We start from the raw sequence: 21011 nt of genomic DNA on the forward strand, positions 1-21011 counted from the left end.
GGGAAGGGGCTGCGCTGCTGGGATGGGGGCTTTTTGACGAGAACCTGCCCAGAATGAATGCGCTGCCCGTTAAAGACACGCAGCCTTCACCTCTCCATCTGAAGGCAGACGTGCTAACTCTTACTACACAACGTAACAACAGAAGCTTTCATTTCAGGATACTTAGTGGCTAATCTTAGGTAATACATAAAAACCTCAGAACGGGGCGGGGGGATGTTTGAGGTTATGATTTGGTCTTGTCTTCCTGAGGGTTGCTGTTTGTCAGCGCTCTGTAAAGCCACAGTAGCTCTGATTATGCCATGGAAATAACTGCGAACTCCTTATAATGAAATATCTCGTTTGTCTTTAGCTCTCTGTGAGTGATGCCAGGTATTCCTGCCATTCCTGTCATTCATCCCCTCGTGAAGGACTGGGAAAGGGAAGTTTTCAGCAGCTTGTGGTTTCCAGCAGGTCACCTGAACGTCTTAGCTTGCACGTTCAAGGCCATTACTGGAAAAGCAGGAGTTCTTACTTGCACAGAGCCAAGTAATGATAAGAAAACAAAGGCATCCATTAGTTTACCAGTTTTCTAGACTGTTCAGGGCAAATCTGCCCATTTCATTGCGTTGGTCACCTCTTCCTTGCCCTGAGAGAAGGAGGTGTGTGATGTCTGTCAGCTGGTCTAGAGACACAGATCTGATCCAGGTGGTGACCAATTCCAGTGCTTTACACAAAAGCAATCACTAACTTTACAATTACACTGTGCTCTTGCTCATAAGGAAAATGTCCTCCTCCCCAGATAACTTGCTGCTCTTATCTTCAGCTGTAGGTAGATGTAAGTTCCTGGGAAGTCTGTGGAGCAGCGTATGTATAGTGATAATACCTATCAGCAGTGAGCTGTGCTGGTAGATTAGATGTGCTATTTTTCTGGTATTACATAAATAACTTACATAAACAATGTCAGAATATGTGTTACGGTGGAAGCACATGATGTTGAACTAGTGAATTCTTAAGAACAGGGATTACATATAATTGCACAGAGTGAATATGACTCTGCAGTATTTCCATGATTTGTTTAAGCATATACTTGGTGGCTTTCACACCTTATTCCTTCATGTGCGACATACTTTTAAACTTGAGTGCATCCCTGGCAGTGTTCAAGGCCAGGTTGGACACAGGGGCTTGGAGCAACCTGCTGTAGTGTTAGGTGTCCCTGCCTTTGGTGGGGGTTGGAACTGGATGAGCTTTAAGGTCTCCTCTAACCCAAACCATTCTAGGATCCAGACACAAGCTGTTGGTGCCCACTTGCTCCTTTGGCTGATTTTTTTTCCTCCCAGCCTGTCCAGAGCTGGGCCTGCATTTCTGACTTGGGTATCTCCAGACAGTCACCTTGGGATCCCCGTGTTCAGAGTACAGAGGTGTTTGCATAGACTGAACTCATGGGACCCGCTAAAAAGGAGTGTTTCCCCGCAGTCGGCTAATTGTTCCATGAGGATCTACCCACTTAGCTCCTCTAATCAGGGTGTGGTTTTCTTATGGAGGGAACATTAATTAACTCTTACTTTCATTACTCCAGGGACCTCTTTATAGTTTCCCACATTGTCACCTGATGCTGTCTTGAAATATGCTTGTTCTTGTGTCTTAATTTAATTTTGAGATTCTCTTCTCTGCTACTGCAGAGGATGTTGGTTTATATACTTATGGCCTGTAAAAGTCTTTGTTCACATCGCTTTAAAATATTGCATTGTAGGCACATTGAAGAGAACACTGATCCTCTTGCAGTGTTCCTGGCTTCCTTTTCACTGCATTGGATAGTTGAGAAGAGGGACTTGATTTAGCATTTAGGTGGGGAAATTTGATCAGGCAGTAGGTCAGTGCAGTGGAGTAGTAGGAAAGAAGCTCCTGTCCTGAACACATGCCAGACATGTGAGTGTGCCTCTGCTCCTGTGAGAGGATGTGCGCCTTGCACATAGTCCTTACTGATTGCTTCCCTGCATGTTGCTGTACCTCAAACTGGGGTGGAATAAAGTGTCTAAGGCTGCAAGAGGGAATGGGAATGGTCAGTGGGATTAAACTGCTCTGGAAAGCCCTGGGCGAGGGACAGCTCTGCTGTCTGGCCCCTGAAATAGGTGAAGACTGCTCTCTCTGCTCCTGAGCACATTAAGAGCTAACTACAGCCAGGGCCCTGCTGGGCCAAGGTGGCAGCTCAGCTCTTGGATTTAGGCATTAAAGATCTGTTTCTGATGACTTAATCCATGTGGGTCTTGCACTGAGTGTTCTCTTGCTCTCGGCATCAGTGTCTTGTGAGGATCTAGCAGTGATTGACAGGCAGAAGCTTTCTGCTGCTAATCTGAATATTCAAAGTATTACCATACTCTGATATGTCTCTTTTTATAGGCAAGAAATGAGGGGATTGTAGAGGTATGTAGTACTACAGCAAGGTACAAGAGAGAATTCGTGCTGGATCTTGCTCTTTGCTTATTCTGTCTCTTCTCATCTCGGAATGGTTGACAGGTCATAGCCTTCTGCCTGGGAGCAGGAAGGCAAAGACAAGGCTTAAGTATATATATAGATGTGTATATATATAAGCAAGCAAGCTTCAAAAGTGTACCTGAAATGTTAGGAAAGCAGTTCTACGGCCGGCAAAATACAGGATGATGCTTTTTCCTGTTTTTTCCTGATGCTTTATTTACAAGCTGTGAGATTCTAAATATTTCAGATCATAAGGTGACTTAACTAGAGGGCATCTGAAGCCAGAAATTTGTTCCCATATTCAGCCATCCCAGCAACACTGAATATTGAATGGAATGGAGATTTGAAAAAGGATGCGATGCGGAGGAGCATTATGCCAGCAACCGCAGGGGGAAGGAAACTAGGACAATGTCAGATGATGTCTGATTTGTCCCTGCTCTTTGGGCAAGGGCAGAGGGAAGGGGTTAGTAGTGGCTTGAGGAAGAGGAATGTCATTTAACAAAATATGCACACCTCCCATGGATAAGTAAGTTCCTGTTTCAGTTCCCTGTCAGACAAATGGAGTCAGTCATCCAGGCAGTGGAATGTCCGTATTATTGCAGACTTCAAAATGTCCTCTCAGATAAAGTTAAAACATGCCTTTTTTTTCTTTTTTTTTTCCCAACAGGAAAGAGACTGCAGGAATGGATCTCGGTCATCTTGTGCTTCTCTCTCATCTGCTTCAATTTTTACAATCTTCTCTTCTACTTGCGACTGGAACACACACCCTCAGTGATTGTTGGGATATGTAAGTAGGAGCCGTTTGCTGCTGTGAACAAGGCAGGACTGTTGTAATGCTGGAAACAAGTGTGTGGTCTTTTAGGCTTGACTTGCTGTTGAAAGGGACAGGGACGTTCCTGTGTGTGCAGTTGTAGTGCCTCTGAAACGGAGACCATCTGCAAAAATTTCTAGTGTTTTCTCTTTTTCAGTGGCTTCTTCTATCTCAAAGGTGAAGTTCTTAGCCTAGCTACTGAAGTGTGGTGTTCTTATGTAGTCACTGCAAGTGTAAGGACTATCGAGAGGGGAAAAGCTGTCAAGACTGTCATAGCTGGAAACAAAATACACTGATCAACAAAGACATTTACAAGAACTGTCCAGAAAGCAAAAGCCCAATTGATTTCTGGATGCCAAGAATTGAGATTTCACATTGAAACATGAAGTTTGGCCTTTATCCTGAATGCAGCCTTTTTGTGGCAGTAAATGTGACTGTTGGTCTCTTATTACTCTATTTGATTGGGAGTGTAGGCAAGCAAGTGCAGTATTGTATCTCTGCCTTAGATATGTAGAGGTATTTAAGTCGGCTGGATTTTGGCAGTACAGAGGTAGCTGGTGTTGGTGTAGTGTGAGTTGGTGATTTCACCTTTTCAGTGAAGAAGACCTGGTAAAGAATTCTACCTTGATGCTGTACACCTTTACTGGTAGAATGAGGAATTGTATGGAATTAGCTGAAGGAAAATCTTCTCTTGGAATAACCTGGGTGTGAAAAGGGACTCCACAACATTTGTTACATCATTCAAAGCCTAAACCTACGTACAACTTGAATGTTGCTTAACACTTGGAGCCAAAAGTGTCAGTGTTTACACAAGCACTGTGTTACTGGGAGAGTTTTGAAATGCTGTGGCACAGAAGCTTTCTTGGGAGCAGGCAGAAGAGAGGGTAGTGGAGTGGGCTGAGCTGCAGCAGGTGGGCATCTTGGCTGTCTCAGTCTGTTGGCATTATCTGGGCAGCAAATGTTCCTGGTGGTTGTGTGTGTATGGGAGGTGATGTGGGAAAAGGAAAGAGGATTAAATTTAGGAATCGGAAGAGGCAGCTCTGCAGTGCATCCTCTCGTAACTGGTTAGTAACTAAGCATTTCACCAGTCTTCTACTGTACTTGTGATGCATATTGAATGCAGTATTAGCAACTTGTTGGGTGTGTGTATAAATGTTTAGATGTTTTAATATTAATTGCCTGTAACTGAAAGGAGAACAAATGGTGTCATTCACCAGGTCACCATGTCAGCTACCTACAGGTGTTCAGCTTCCTTGCTTTATAGTAAGAGTAACTTTTCTATAAACTGTGTGAATTGTTGTATGTTTTAGAAGAGAATGGTACTTGTTCATGGTCACAGCTGTATATAAAAAACAACCAACCACCAACAAAACACAACAGCAGCTTCAAAGAGCTACATGATAGATGCCATGAATTTTTGCCAAAGCTGGGAAGTGGTAGTTCCTGATGCCTGGTTAAAGATTACTGGCTTTGTGTTGGGGCTGAGGGGGAGCAGTGTCCCCCACTACAAATCACACCAGCTCACTTGGCCTAGCTTCATCTCGCCTGCTCTCAGCTGATGAGGTGGAGGTGTTGGGAGGAATGGAGAAGAATGAGGCATGAGAACTGCTCCATAATGATGTCAGGTGTAGACAAAAGAATCAGTATTGATGCTTAACCTGCAGTGCAATCTGTGCAACTGGCTTTCATCTCGGTGTTAATATTGATAAAAGCTTGAGTTCTTTGATATCCTGGTTACCAGTTTAACTGATAAAGCAGCCAATTCACTGATAATATTATTTAAGTAGTAGTGAATGATTAAAAGAGCAGAATCTGGATTCTGTGTAAATAAAGTAGTGTGGAAATAACTGATAGCATGTACAAAAATGAGTTCAATAAAATTAAGTGCTTTGTGCTGTCTTGTTTTGCTGTCTTCAATTCATCATTTCTCCAGGTAAAGCGTGAATTATGTCTGTAATAAAACCTAATTATCCACATGAATTAAGTTTTGTGAAACTTATTTCCATAAATGCCTTGATTCCTATATACCACAATGCAGCAGAGTGGGTGAGATAAGAAGCATTGAGTTACAGACATGGTCAGATGTGTTCCCATTGAGAGCTTTCATGAAGCTTAGATTGGAATGTTGACTTTTGAGTTGAGATGGCAAATTAAACATTCTGCTAATAAAGACACAGCTCTAGATTAGGTGTGTTGGAATCCGAAAGTGATTGGTGATCCAGTGGGCTGAGTCTAATCTGCACAGACCTGTTCATTACGATGTGTGGCTGGGACTCCCTGTGTACTCTTATGTAAATATATGCTTTGTTTTAAGAAACAGGGAGTAGTTAGAACTTTCTGCATCACTTCACCTGATGTAAATCCTGTGTCTATAATTAAAGGCTGTGTTATATCTTCTTTTTTTCATGCCTTTAAAGGCAAGCATAGTTGTAACATGGGTAATACTGTAAATATCTATAAAATCCAGGACAAAAAAGATCCAATCCTCCTTTTACTGGCAGTCTGAAAGCACTTACTTCCTTGTGTGATGTGAGCAGGCAGGCTGCTGAGAGGTGAACTCAGCGTGGCACGCTGTCATTTGCTGTGCTGAATCACCTACGGGCACTGGCGCGGCGAGGAGGGAACTTTATGGCGTTGGTTTAGAACAGCTTTTGAGCTGGGTCGTTTTGTGCTGACTAAAGATGATCTTGCTGGAAAGGAAGAGGCGTGTGAGTCTGTTCTTATCTCTGGAAGACAATTCCCTTCCTCTCCTTGCTGTCAAAGAGAAAAGAGAGTGGGCAAAGAGTGGATTTATTTTGTTGCTTGTGTTAAACCCAGTCATGCCCTGTTTGAGTTTCTTCTGCTGCTCAGATGCAATGAAAATTCTCCCTTTTATGCAAGCTGATAATGATGTAGATTTAAATGTGGTTCCTTATTTGCACACGGTGAACTCCAGGGCAGCCTTGGTTCAGAAAGCTGGTGTGATGGAGGGTTAATACCCAAACAGTGCCACTGCAGCAGGACACCATCCTGGCAGTGCTGCAGACCCAGAGCAGCTCCTGCCCCTGGAAGAGCAGCTCAGTAGTGCTGGGGACAAGGCTGGCCAAGGTGTTGCTTCTGTGATAAGCAGAAAAGCCTTGCCAGAACATGTGAGATTAGGTTTGAAATCCCCTACACCCTCAGGTGACTTTGTAGTGTCCAGCATGTTATTCAATATACATGAGGGGTTGTGTGTGTATGTGTATATATATATGTAGGATATTAATAGCATCTAGATAAAAAGTTTGGCAAGTCACACCACGGATTCTGGTTTTCATTTTTTCCCTCCTTCCTCATGTCTTTTTACAGGTTTTAAAGCATTTTTCCAAGTTGGTTGACTAGTTTCTGGCATCTGACATATCTGCAGCCACGTTTGTTCTTAACGGATCCTGTTTATTGCAGTCTGAAAAAGAAAATCCATTAAGTTTGTGTTGTAACTTGTTTATATTCCTAAGAACTGCCCCAAGTAGGGCAAATCTCTTTAGAAATATCTTATGACACAACACAAGATAGAATTAATCATCACTTGAAAGATAGGAAACTAGTTTTTCCTAAACCCGAGGTACAGATTTCGTTTAGCAGATGCTGTGGGTTAGCCAGAGCATGCAGAAAGAAATCACTTAGTTCACTCTTAAAATAGAAACTTGTTCTGATCAAAGCCCAGAACCTTTTTGTTTCAAGCCTGAGCAGCTCTGCAGAGCTGCACTTGGTTAGCTGCATTGCAGAGCCAAGTGATGAGTGTGTAGTACGTATGAAAGCTCTGGCACATGTTGGAGTAAACACGCTCTAGAGACCATCAGTGCTTTATGAAGTGCACTGCTGTGCCCCTGCATCAAAGTCCTGCTGCCTTGCTGCGAGAGACACAACTGAGCGGTGTCACTTTGCTTTGGATTTGTGCATTAAAATGAGTTTCCACTTGAAACTTTGGTTTAAAAGGCCCTTGAAATGACACTGGTGAAACCTCCATTACCAGAGGAAAATCACTGTTTAATTTGTAGCTGTTGGTAACTTTGTGTTTTCCAACCTAAACTGTATCATCTCTTGAAGCCACTCCATACATTGTGATTAAACAGGCAAAGCTTTGAGTCCCTCTTGCATTTCACAAATAACAGTTGCATTGCACTGACACAATTAATGTAATGTTATAGAGTCACAGACTGGTTTGGGTTTGGAGGCACCTTAAAGCTCATCCAGTTCCAACCCCCTGCCATGGGCAGGGACACCTTCCACTAGAGCAGGTTGCTCAAAGCCCCATCCAACCATCATCTTCTGTTGACTGATTCTATAGTGGCTCTGTGTGTTAACTTGGGCTCTAGGCCTTTCTGGCACCAATAGATCCTGGAGGCTGTTGGTCTTGACAGTGGGATTACAGAGTACACTGTTTGCACCCAGGCAGGTGATGTTGACACTAGTGTGTTCTTCATGTAACCTGGATTAGGGGATGATCTTCTCCAGTGTGCCAGCAGTGTTTTGGGGCAGGGTGGATGGAGGCCATGCCTTGATGGTGGAGAGATGAGCCCTTCTCCCTGCTGGAGATGGTTTATTCCTGGGAGCAGAGGGAAGCTGGTGACATGGCTCCATCTGTGCTTTTCCCCTTGCGTGCACAGTGGATGTACTTTTGCTCCTTATGTCAGCAGCAGGACTGGGACAAAGAAAGCTCTGTGTGCTTGCCGAGCTCTCTGGGGCTCTCTTAAAGTTGCAGGGGACATTGGTTTAATATAGGTCTTGGTGGCCCTGGTTTACTTGGAATAGTGCCTCACACACTTCAGAACATGAACACATGTTGGAGTGTTGCCCTGATGGAGTGGGTAGAGTGAGTGGTGACAGACTGATCCTCTTTGGTGAGAGATTATGGATGCTTATGTCCTGTGCCAGGCGAATGTTCAGGTTTCTGGGTGCCAACCTGCCTGCACAGAGCTCCTGGTGCTCCCAAGAGCTGAGCACACCCTGCGGGATTCCTGGGGGTGTTTGCAGTGGGTGAAACTGGAGGATTAGATTAGTCATACTAATGAAAGTATGGGAGTTTCTAGTGAGGGTAAACTTGGTCCTGGGTTTCATTCCGTAACCATTGTTCTCTGTTCTCTTAAGTGATCCCAGAAGAAAGTGATTAATTGTTTTTTCTAGTAATGCATTTAGAAGTACACACAACGGTACTTTCAGTGTAAGAACCTGAGGCCTAGGTAAAGTTGTCAGGATTTGGCTGTTTAAACATGCTGGGTGCTTGACCAGCACTCCATCAGCTGGAGAAATAGCAGGAATAGCTTGCTTTGGACTAACAGGCTATGATTAAAGACATGAACATAAAATGTGGTGGTTCCTATCATTAAGTTTATCAGGTTCTTAGCCAGGTCATGCTTTTGGTAGATGAATATTTGCTTTATGATCTGCTGGTGTTTGACTCCCGGGGACCTGGTACCCTGATTCCTTGGGGATGTCCTTTTCCTGGTAGCTTCTGGCAGTGTTGGAAGCTGAGTGGTTTCTGCCCTGAGGTTGGTGTTTGGGTCTTGCTGCAGTTAGAGGTGAGGCAAGAGGTGTGCCTGGTTCTCAGCAGTGGATTGTACGGCTTTCCCATAGCAGGGAGTAACTGGAGCATACAGTGCAAGGAGAAGGGATGTCTGCTGTATCAGTAGTGTGCCAATCTTGCAAAATGAGCATGTGCAACTCAGGATAGACCTTTCCCATCTCTGAAGTGTATATATTATAGACATGGCTTATTTGAACCCCCAATTATAATCTAATTACTGCATATAATGATATATCCAGGCCCTTTTATTTCATAGTTCAGCTGTGATCCCTGCTTACTTGTGCTGTTAGGTCCAGTTTTGACTGGGAGTTTCTCAGCTTTAAATAGCCAAAGTGATTAACTCTAATTTTTTTTTTTTTTTTTTGCTTTTAAGCTGCTACACTTTATACTTCTTGAAATGGGATTTTCTTTGCCTCATAACTTGCCATAATATCAAACCCCTGCTTTTTCTGTACTGAAAGCCACTAAATATGGAATGCAGATGACTAAGGCATTTCTTTTTTTATAAGCATATAAGTAGCAAACAAATGTTGCTTTAGTGTATTGATTTTGTTTAGAAAACAAATCTTTCTATTGTGGAATTAGCCACTCCTTGAGGTCTTTAGTGCTGTAATGTTCAACTAGTTTGTACAGTCACTGATTAAAGTTGACTGTACTTCTCAACTATGTTGCACAATAGCGTCAAGTTATTAAATAACATCTTATGCTGTTTTCTTTTTCCTGTCTCCAGAGACTCTTAACTGAGTCCTTACAGTAAATATGAAACTTCATATGCTCTACTGCAAGGCTTCTGGGCTCCAACTTGAGAATTATATCTATGCAAAGCCAGGCTTACACTTGGCTCTGTAAAATTTTGGTGAAGTACAACTTTTTGCTGCAAAACATGCAAAATAGTTCTATATCTGGAGGCATGAGGTGTTCAAATGTCCCACTTTGTGGCTTCCTTCTGCTCGCGCCGGGGAGCAGCCGTGTTGCAGGAAGCGGTATGTGACTTCTTCATGAGAGAAGCCCTTTGTTGCGGCTGCAGGTTGTAATCCCATTTTGGTACTTAAGTGAGAAAGAGGAGGAGTGGGGGCTTCTCTGTGACACAAACCCCTTCGTGTTACCTGTCTCTGAACAGAACACAAGTGGAAACAAAGCCATCTTTGCTGACTGTATGTTTAGGCTGGTGTCACTTCCAGCTGTCTGACCATGGCCTGGCAGGTGACTTGGGTGTATGAGTGCCACAGTCATGCTCTGGCATGTCCCCTGACTCAGACCAGAGGCACCCACTTCCTCTGTGGTGTCCCAAGGGTGATGCTGTCCCTGCAGGCTCACCCGTTCAGAGGGTCACAAGTGGCTGGAAGAGAACAGCCATTCTAGTAAAGGTGTGTCTCAGTCGTGTGTTCACTCTAAAACATCTACTGCTCGTTGAAGTTCATTTGTACACCTTTGGTCTCCCTGTCTTCAAGGCCTTTCTTCTCTCCTCATTCAGCAGTCTACTTTCAAAACAAAGCCTGGTGTTTTGAGCAAGTTCTGCAGCTCATTTCTGAACTGCAGTGCCTTCGTCCCCTTCTCCAGTGCCTTCTGAGTGCTCACCTCCTCTTCAGCTATAACCCGTGGATGTGTTGATTCTCCATCCCATCGCTCAGCAGGCTGGAGTAAAAGTAAAGTGCACAGAGCTGTGTTTCTCTAATGCTGTACTGATTTTGCTTCTCGTGAGTGTGTGAATCCATGGTTTGCAGTTCATAGATTTCTATACTGTGAATATCCTGCTTTTTCTGACTCTGTAATAAACTCTTAAGACTGACAGCCTTGAACACGAATTATATCACCCTCCCAACCTTGATGAGAGAGCATCGAGATCTTACCCCACCTTAGAGAAGTAGCTGGACACCTCTGCCTTGGTTTTCCCATTTTAACTAAAGACAGTGCTGGGTATATGAGAATATTGAGTTCAATTCATTGCTGTCTGTACTTTCAGAGTCCAGAGACAGGATGCAAATAAAGTGTTATGATGTTAGTTATGTGTATATATATATATCACCTTTGGTTTAGTCCTTTCTCTTTTATTGCAACTTGTCACACACAACTGCTGCATAGTGAGCAAGCCCTTCTGCAGTACAGCTGAATACAAAGATTTCTGGTAGTTAGGTTTTCTCTATACTGCTTTAGTATAATGCACTGCTTCAGGCACCCTTCATTCTTTCCTCTTGGCTTTCTACCAGCTGGCATTGGAGTAACACAGAATATCTATGGAACTGTCAGTATTTTGCCTCTATTTCTGTTGATCTTCCTGCTGTTATTTCAAGCTCTGATAATGCAGTGTGCTGGAGGCGATGCGGGTTAATAGGGTGATTACCTCAGCAAGAATGGTATTTTAGTTGTTGCAAAGTGGAGTGTTGTTTGGATATCTTCCCCCTGAATCAAGGCAGTTTGCTCTTTCTGCTGCTAGGTGCAGATCTAAAAGCTGTCTCACTGTAGCTTAAATGTGTGCCCTGAAACAAAAAGGTGTATAGAGGTTACTGCTTAAAAAGGAGTTATCTTCAGTACAATAAAGTGATACATAAAGGATGGAGTGTCTCTTGTATTTAAGAGTTTGGGCCAACTAGATAATGGCTTCAGCAATGGGGATTGATTTGTCATTTGAAAAGAAAACCTTTTGGGGTGGTAGGTGCCACACTAATCCTACTTTTATTTCTTCTCCCTTTTTGGAAATGAAAGGTGAGGGGAAGGCCAGCAGAGGTGAGGGATCAGCTAAGGAAAAGGTAACCACGAGGAGGTCTACATCTGAAGTATGCTGTGCTGCATGCACTGTAGGTAATGGTTGTGCACTGAAGATGAAGAACATTGCATCGGTAGTAACAGAACAACCTCATCCTCTATTATGTTTTGAAAATTACCTGCTCTTTATCACTCCTGCTGATGTTACAAGAACTTCATTCAGCTGGATTAAGCTGGACTCTCAAGGCAGCTGCCCTAAGGTTCCTGGAGTAGGAAAGTTAGACACAGTCTGGATCACAACCAGGGTAAATAAAAGTTACGTGATTTGCAGGGAAAGATGCATGTTTGTTGGTTTTGTTTTCTGACATATCTCAGACTGCTTTTAAGTTTCTGTGAGGGAGGGAGGAGTAACAAGGTGCCTTGGCATCAAAGCAAGATGAACCAGTGTACCAGCAATTTTAACTTTTGGGCTAGTTTACAAGTGAGTTGGAATTGTCTTGCCTATCATCCTATCGGGAAGAGGGGTACCTGCCCATCATAAAAAGCCTCAGTGCTATAGATGAGAAGTTGTGCTTGAACAAAGTCTTCAGACACATAGAGGAAACAAGTGCTGGCTAGTGGAGCAGAAAGCCAGGAATCCTCCTGGCTTCATGGACATCAGAAGAAGAATTTGTGAAGCAGGCAGGGCAAAAAATAAATGTCCTGAATCACCTCTGATTTTGCAACTCCCTGCTGTTTTGGGAGCAAAGATTCTGTTACAGTGGGTGAGTTCTCCAAGCAACCCTAATTTGGTAAATATCAGAGGGGAAACTAAAGAGCTATGTTCCAGCCACTCTGACCTGGCCCTGTGACTACTCCTCCGGTTTGCATGGACTTGCAGGCTCCTTTGAGAACTGCCAGTGCCAAGAGTAAGTGACTGCGTTACACTCTGAGCACGAAGTGAGAGTAGCGAATTGCTAACCGAGCTGCTTTGAAGCTATGTTTTGAGCACACAATCTTTGTATTTCTGTTGTTGTGACCCATTTAACAGTGGACTGCAAGATCAGTGCAGCGTGCTGTAGTTGGCATGAACTTTGTGTGATTTTGAGGGATTTTCACTGAGATCAGACACCCAGTTCCCAGGTGGATTTGCACAGTACGCAGCAGCTATTATGAAATGTAGGTCGTGCTTCTGCTGAATTCCATTAACCAGACCTGCAGGTAACAAGTGTGTGCTGCCTTCCCCTGTCAGAGCCTGCACTGGCTCTGCAGAGGATCACCAGGTATTCCTGTTCACCAGATGGTCCATCTCGGAGAAAAGCAAACAAAGATCTTTCTGATGTTTTTATTACCTGAAGGGATGGCACTGCAGTGAGAAAGGATCCTGAGTCTTAGTCTGCTTCATCCTTCAGCAAATCTGGACTCCATCCAGACCTGGCTAATCTACCATGAGATCTGCTCAGAGCAAGATGCTAGAACTGGTACCTCTTGATGTCTCTTTTTAAAGGGCAGGGTCTGGCAGCCCGAAATCCCCCAAGCACGGAGGTCCTGAGGCAGTATCTCGCTCATTGCTGTGTTGCTATAGCCATATCACTGTGCTGTCAGCCACATTCCTCCAGCTTCTCAGTTAAAACCAAGGGAGCTATGTTAGCAGTCTTTCTGAATTTTCTTCCTTCAAAGCACAAAGAGCCTGGCAGTAGAGCTCGTGCAGCAGGATAACTCAAACTGTGCTGGAGACTTCATTACCAAAAGGACTGGGTACCTGGGAGTCAGATGATTTCTGCAGGTGAAGACTGATAGGTGTCTGTTAAACACCATCTGACACATCTATGACTAACTGGAAAATATGCAGCTCTTCTGATCAAATACCATCTCATGTCCTTACTTTTAATGTTGGGATTAGCCAGAACATGAAGGCAAAACTAGGGCTTTACATGCATGAACTGAAAATCACCCTTACTTGACCATGATTTTAAAGTTATTGCGGTTGGCAGCTTGAAAAATCTTGTTGCAACAAGCTGTCTTTAATGGTGTATTTGACTTGGTATGCAAATACTACAAGTGCACTCTGTCCCTTACAGAGAATCACTAGTGTGGTTTCTGGGGCCTTGCCTACAGCATTGCAGGTGCCATGGATTTGAAGCTGTTTGATGTTCCAGTCTTGTTTTGTAAATAGTATCCCTGTACCCGGGAGTGGCTTCTTCATTAGTGCTTATCTGTACCCACTGGAGTGCAGTGCTGCTTGTTTACAGACAGAAGGGACCAAGGGAGAAAAGGAAGGGTCTGCAGATAGTATTATCCATTGGGACAGCTTTAACAGCTATTTAATAGTCTGGTAATCTGTTAAGCACTGCTGAAGAAGAGGGTAGGCAGACCTAAATGATTCAGTTCTATGTTACTAGTATTTTCCATACCAGCAATTGTAAAGATTTGTCAAGCTCTTCTGTAGAAGATAGGCTAAACACGAGATCTTGCTATAGATTTAATGAACATGGTAACTGTCCAAATGGTGTCTTGTTGACCTTCTCTTTTCCCAGTTGGTCTGACCTTATGTTTAGTCAGATTGAGTAGATTTCCTGTGGTGGTAAATATCTAAGTTAGAGTTAAATAAGTAAGTTTATAAAACAAACATCACATGCGAGTTTGTCCGTAAAACTGCTGTGTCCATCTAACCCTCTCTCTCCTTGTTCAAGTTGCAGGAGTTATTACGGCTGACTTTCTATCAGGATTATTTCACTGGGGAGCAGATACGTGGGGATCTGTGGAGCTACCCATAGTTGGAAAGGTTTGAGATTCTTATCCTCATGCTTGGAAAAGTTATGAAATACTTTTCTGAAACACTTCCAGTGTTCCCAGCTGCGTTGGACAGTGTGTGTAAGCTATATCTTTCTTGAAGTCTCGCCAATGTAACCAGCTCTCCCACCTCCAGAACCCTCCTCCACTGAATGGCATGGTGTATTGCTGGTGAAGTGCCATGTTTACGCTTGGCCTAGGTGACATGTGCAAGGTGACACTGCCCCACTTTATCACGTTGTTTAAGGTTTGCATACAGTTTTGCAATACCAGTGTTCACAGACCTTCCCAAAGTACTGCGGGAATGGCCTGTGATACAGTGAGTATAGAAACCTGGCTAGACTAGTCTAGATCTTCTAAAAGGCTGATAAACACGGAGAAACGGAGGGTACTTCCTGTAGCTAAACCCTCTCAAAGCTGTGTTGTAAAACAGGAAGTCACTCCAGTAAGAAATCTTTCCAGTTTCTGTGCTACTGGCCCCTATTGTAAAGGAAGCATTGGAAAGGTGATGACTGAAGGTTTAGATTTGAGGTGTATTATACCTCTGCAGCTACAAATGCCAGGTGCTTAGTGGAGGGTGCACTGACTCCTGGAGTAAGCAATAATCTTTCTTAAAAATAAACTTCTTCAGAGCTACCATTAATTACTCCTCACAGTGCGATATTAGAAGGATCTAATTAAAAGTATATGGGATATTCCTTGTAATTATCAAGAAATACATGAACTAGAACAGTGGAATTAAGACTGTTAGGTTTTATGCTTATTCTTGTTCACCTTTAATAGACTTAGTAGTCCTTGGGTCTCTATCTCTGGACCATAGTTCAAAGACAAAATAAAGACTGCAGGAGACTATGCACTCAGTAAACAAGAGTTCACCTTTGCATAGACTGTACATGATGTGTGTGTTAAAGGCAAATAAGTGTACTTGTTTTCCTGTCCCAGTCCTACTGACACATTTGCTCTGTCATCTCTGGGACTGCGTGTTCAGATGCATGCTCTGCTTCTAGAGGAGGGTTTTATGTAGTCTGTTTGACTCGTGTTGGCTTTTCTAGTCATCTGACTTGCCTTTAGTCTGTTAATGTTGTTGTCTCAGCCCATATAAATTGTAAGGCTGAATTTATTTTCGTTCAGTGTTTTATGGGTTTATGCTGCTCAGCAAGTGACTTACATTTGTGAATGCTACGGGCTTATTTTGTTTGTGAAATTAGGGTGCTAACGCTTTGGGTTTGAGGTCTAGAGACTAAAGGTCTTAAGTGAAAACTAAGAAGAATAAAACTGAAAAGCAATGAAAAGCTGGATTTGGGTCTGGGAACTGAATTCCTTTGCAAATGTAAATCAAATTACCTGAAGTGTTGTCATCACAAAAGTTTGAATTCTGCTTACATGCTCTGTTCTGTGAACTCAAACTGTCATCAGATGTGAATGTGTGTGAGGTTGGGGAGGTTTTAATAGTTTTCTTCCCAAGGTCGTTACTGAGCCATGGTTTCATGTTTATCAATTTGGTTTTTCAGGCTTTCATCAGACCCTTTAGAGAACATCATATTGACCCCACAGCAATTACCAGACATGATTTTATAGAGACCAATGGAGACAACTGCTTTATGACACTAGTCCCGTTGGCAAACATGGCGTACAAATTCGTTTCTTTTTCCCCAGGTAAGCTGTTACTTCTTACCTATGTGCATTTAGTGTTTGTGTTGATATTTAAACGAGCATTAATCTGTGTGAAGTTGGAGAAATCAATGAGTGCAAAATGACAAGTAACAGCTGCTGGAAGAATGATGCTTCTGGGAGGAGAGAAGGAAACCTTCTTTTTCCTTGAAGGTGGAGCAAGTAGATTCTCTGGCTCAACAGACAGTCTGTGGCTGAAGTCTTGCAAGGAAGCATTAGAAGTTACAGTAAATATTATTTTTATCAGAGGGATCAAACTGTTTATAGAGGAATTCATTGTTCTGAAATGCATAAAAATGCTTCCTCTCTCTGTAGCAATACTTGCAAACGAGAACTGGGAGAAATAAAGAATTAATTTCATTTTATAGGTGGTAAACTCGGAGTTTAACTTCTTGTTTATGGTATGTTGTCAGACACTGGTGCTTACCAGCCAGTCTTGTGACATTCTGGAATTGCTTATGGCTCACTGGCTCTCATGATACTTCTGCCAAAGCAGCTTTGCTGAGGCCTTTGTTAGTCCCTGCAGCACCAGGCATCTCTGGGCAAGATAGCACATTCCTGGTAGAAATTCACCTTTTCATAAATGGTAAAGATACACATCTTTGTTTTGCAGAGGCATTGTATGAAACATGTCCTTGGGAGTGTTATGTCTTTGCACTCATCATCTTCATAACCATGACGAACCAGATTCACAAGTGGTCTCACACGTACTTTGGTCTTCCACGTTGGGTCATATTTCTACAGGACTGGCATATTATCCTGCCACGGAAGCATCACAGGATCCATCATGTGTCTCCACACGAAACGTACTTCTGCATTACAACTGGTACTGCCACCTGGTTCATACTGCACCCTCTCTTTAGTAGGCTAGTGCAATTTACCTGGCAACATGTAATTTAGTGACAGCCTATTAAATACCTACAAAATGACATGGTTAAGTGTGCTCTTAGCAAAACTATAGGGTTTTTGTTGCATAAAAATGTGGGGGGAAGATTTGTGATTGACTAAAAGGTAACTTTCAGCCTGACAGGGTAGTTAATGGTACTGAAATCCAATTGCATGGTATCCTGGTAATCTCATCCTAGTAATAGATTTTGTTCATTGAAGTCTTAAAGCTGCTCTTCCTTCAAAATTGTTCATCATCTGCAAGTGCAACTTACCTTGAATGCTCGTTTCCAAAGTAAGGCTTTTGGATTTCCAGCACTCATTCATTCTGATTTGGGGCAGAGGAGTGCACTGGCTTGCAGAAAACTGCCTTTAGGTTCCTCTTATATCTATATTTAGTTCTATGCCCATTGTATGGAGAGGTAGACTTGGTCACCAGTGTTGCACAATCCTGAGTAAGTTATCAAGTTAATCGAAGAGCTGGAAATAAACCACTAGGGTTCTTCTGTCACTGGCTTTAACACACAGTTAAAGTTTCTGTTGGTTTTGAAATCTCTGCTAGGAAACAAACATAATTCTCATGACCAGAATGTCATGTAAAAAGATGGTACAATTATGAAGCATGACTTGACAGATGGCAAAAATCTTGCCCCATTAAGAGCATTTTTCAGTCCTGAAAGTTTAAGCCTGACCTTTATCAGCAGTCTTGGCTAGTTGCTTTTTTTCCCTCATTTAAAAAACAAAAAGCATGTGCTTCTGTTCACTCCATGCTTTCTGTAAGTGTTCATACCATGCTAGTCTGACGTAACACAGCATGCAGATTGTACGTTTGGATTTTCCAGTGGAGTGAAATGTTTCTGCAGCCCTAATTCACTTTCTTCTAGGGTAGAAATGAGGAGAACAACAGAAATATGCAATCGATGCACTATGTAAAGGGGCCTTTACTGACTGGTTATTGTAAGGCACTTGTTAGTGACTTGACTTGAGTAAATAGCCAAGTCCTAACAGTATACTTGGTGGCAGAGCTGACCTGTGTACATAAAGGTCCGCACTGTATCATTGCCAGGGATGGGGTCAGATAACAGAGCTTTCTGGCATTCCCAATGTTAAAGCTTTTGGGCTGACTGCTGTTTTTAGACACCAGGAAGGAGTTATCCATTCTTTGAGGGTTAATGGCTGGGTTTAGTGAGAATTGAATGAGCTGACTTCATAAAGGGCATCGGTACATGGCAAGTTAGAGGTGCAGGATCACAGGTGAGGTGGGAAAGGTTAAGTCCAACTACAGAAGGTGGCTGAAAACAATGCCTGTTTTGGTAGATTGTTAGAGCTGTAGCTGTGTCTGATTAGGAATGATCTGGCTCTCTAGAGATATGATATTCTTCAGCAGTGAATGTCCTGAATGTTCTGCCTTTATTATTTCTGTCCCATAATAGCTATACACATAGCCTAAGACCTTGCCAGCAAGAACAGTTCTTTTCCTGCTGCTGACAGAGCTGGCTCTGCGGCAGCTTTCCTGTGTTCCTGTCTTGCTTGTGCTGTCCTGCATTTCAGCTCTTTCCTCTGACATGAACTTTTGCTTGCTCACTGTTTCCATTGTGCTAACAGAAATGTACATGGAGTAAAGTATAACACATGCTTACAGAACAGTTCTCTAAGTGTGTACATCCATCTCTTCCTGGTTGTAGGAAAATCTCTTGCTTCATTCAACTTGATGGTTCCTTTTCTGATAGGTTTGCAATGACCATAGAGTAGTCCTCTCCCCTTACATTTACCTTGTTTAATTTAAAGAATGTTATTAAATAAACATTGCAAGACATTGAACTTCGGATGCTATGACAAACTAATCCTCTTTTTCCTTTGCCATCATTTAGGTTGGCTGAACTATCCATTAGAGAAGATAAGATTCTGGAGGTGTTTGGAGAACATTATCCAAGCAGTTACCGGGGAGAAGCCAAGAGCCGATGACATGAAATGGGCTCAGAAAATTAAATAACTTTGCCAGCCTTCTGCAATCCTTAATTTGTTGCCAATGTTTGTTTGTTTTTTTAAATACAAAGCCATCAGCCAAATTCAAGACCTGCAAAGAAATAACAGACTCTAAAGCACAAACTAAAAAGTGCTAACAGACTGCAATGAAATGAACTAATTCTTAAAACAATACTTGAAATGAAGATGATTACTCTTACTGAGCACCTTTCCGTTTGGCCATGTCTGCTTACATCTTAGTACTTCATCACTGTGTCTCAAAAGGCTACCGGGCAAGCCAGAAGGCAGGACAAGTCACTCCATTGGTACATGGTGGCGTAGTAAACATGTGTTGTATCAACATTATTTAACACTTCAAAAAGAGCTTGTTACCTAAGACCTATAGGGAGAATGGTGACAACAGTGTGTCACTTTGTGTCTGAGTCCAAATACACTGCATGAAAACAGTGAGTCAGAATAATGGAAGCCTATAAAGTAATCACTGTTCGATGCACTTAGTGATCAATGAACCTACAGCTCTATTACATTGAATTGAATTGATCTAATGTGGGACAGACTTTGAGAATCTTGCTCCACCAGTGGGCCACGAATCCTCAAGTGTCTTCAGTTTCCCTTTAAAATGAAGTTGTTCTACTCTCTACGTGGAATTGAGCAAGCTGTTTCTGCGTAAGCCTTCAATTTACCAAGCCTCTGAGAAGAGGGAGGGCACCCAGTACGACACATGCTCGCGGTTCTTCATGCGGAGTGCTCGCTGATGAGTCTTCTATTAAGTGTTCCCTACCCTGACAATAAATGTTTAAAATAGTTCTAGTATTGGGCACATTGCAAATAGCTGTATTCAAGAGCTCAAGGTATCAAATCGTAATGTTAGAAGGGAAATTGTCAATGACCGGTGTTTTGTTCTTTTTTTTTTTTTTTAAGGTGCTTGCTTGTTTCTGTAAATAATATAAAGCCTTAATCTCTTCTGGTGTAATGGAATAATATTTTAATGTGATGTTTGAATGTATATAATATATTTATAACAAAGCAGTTGGATAATACTAATCATGTTTGTTAAGTCTTGTTGCTGTTCTTCATTCATGCATTGTCAGTGCTTACTCTAAGACCTCAATCATTGGTTGCAAAATGCTTCATGCTATTCAAGCCACCTGAAGCACTTTGCAGCCTGTTACATCCTCTTTAGGTTTGGTAATCAATTGTTCATCAACTTTCTAAGAGCTTGATGCTATTATGCCAGACTTCAACACCTTTCAAGAAGTGCAATTAATTCTGCTTTGGATGCTAAGAGTAACTGCTGGACTGGGGAGGGCAAAGTTCCCCAGAGAACATCCAATAGGCACTTTATCATGTTAAAGTGATTTGGATCTTGTTTAATTCTTTCCTAAATGAAAGCTTACAGATAGTCAAATCTAAGACTGTTTTGCCTTCCCTAGTTGTAAACTGTGTTGAATACAAACTGTTCCTGAAGAACATGGTAAGGTGGTTTTGAGTCATAGGTTTAGACTAACCTTGATCTTGACAGACCACAACTTCTGAAAGGGTTGGAACTTGGTAACTCTCCTTCACTGGAAACTGCTGGACACAGATGTCTGAGCTGGGTTCTGCAGACTAAAACCACAGTTGGTACCTTGGTTACAAAATATTTAACGTGCTTAGATGTTTCAGGCCCTTAGAATGGTTTGCATTGGAAGGGACCTTAAAGATCATCTAGTTCCAAGCCCCTTGAAGAACTTTTTGTACCATTACATGAAACCTGTCTATGACAACCTGGAAGTTGTCTCCATGTAGCTTTGACAGTAAAGAATACTTCCACAAAAGTGTCTATAGGAGTCTCAAAATGCATTTAGTTGAAAATGGAGGAAGAGGGAGGAATACTCCCTCAATCCTGTTAATTATTACCTGCTGCTTCCAAATCTGGGCATTGAAGAGGGGTGATTCTGTGCACAGTTGTTCCTAGCAGTTTGATCTCTACTTGTTTTATTTCCAGGCACTGAGAGTTTAGTGTTATATTAAAGAATTGATATGAATATAAATGTGGGTGGGAAGAAAGGTAACTTCCACTACTGTGGAAGTCAGTGTGGCAGTCATTACTATGAATCAGTGCAGTAAGATCTGTTAATATGTGCTCTTTGTGGCTGTAGCTTACTTTATAATTCTTTGTGTGACAATGCTGGTGAGAATGCAAACTAC

The 21011-nt window shown here is 42.4% G+C and overlaps 1 protein-coding gene across 1 annotated transcript; it reads left to right on the forward strand.

Annotated features, from left to right (window-relative positions):
* Window positions 1-3009: 3009 nt before the first annotated feature.
* Window positions 3010-19865, forward strand: TMEM189 (transmembrane protein 189). Its single transcript, XM_010024595.1, has 5 exons — window positions 3010-3238; window positions 14180-14271; window positions 15791-15935; window positions 16564-16776; window positions 18707-19865. Exons 1-5 carry the CDS (start codon window positions 3010-3012, stop codon window positions 18826-18828), a joined length of 801 nt encoding a protein of 266 aa, XP_010022897.1. The 3' UTR covers window positions 18829-19865.
* The last annotated feature ends 1146 nt before the right edge of the window (window positions 19866-21011 follow it).

Source organism: Nestor notabilis, unplaced genomic scaffold (assembly GCF_000696875.1).
Source record: "Nestor notabilis isolate BGI_N333 unplaced genomic scaffold, ASM69687v1 scaffold27091, whole genome shotgun sequence".
NCBI classification, from domain to species: domain Eukaryota; kingdom Metazoa; phylum Chordata; class Aves; order Psittaciformes; family Psittacidae; genus Nestor; species Nestor notabilis.

Bases quoted from the DNA above. Each gene is read 5' to 3' on its own strand.
- TMEM189 (XM_010024595.1), top strand. From the start codon at position 3,010: ATGGAGTCAGTCATCCAGGCAGTGGAATGTCCGTATTATTGCAGACTT. The intron at 3,239-14,179 runs GTAAGTAGGAGC...TCCTTGTTCAAG, and splicing joins CTCAGTGATTGTTGGGATAT to TTGCAGGAGTTATTACGGCT. The intron at 16,777-18,706 runs GTACTGCCACCT...GCCATCATTTAG, and splicing joins GTACTTCTGCATTACAACTG to GTTGGCTGAACTATCCATTA.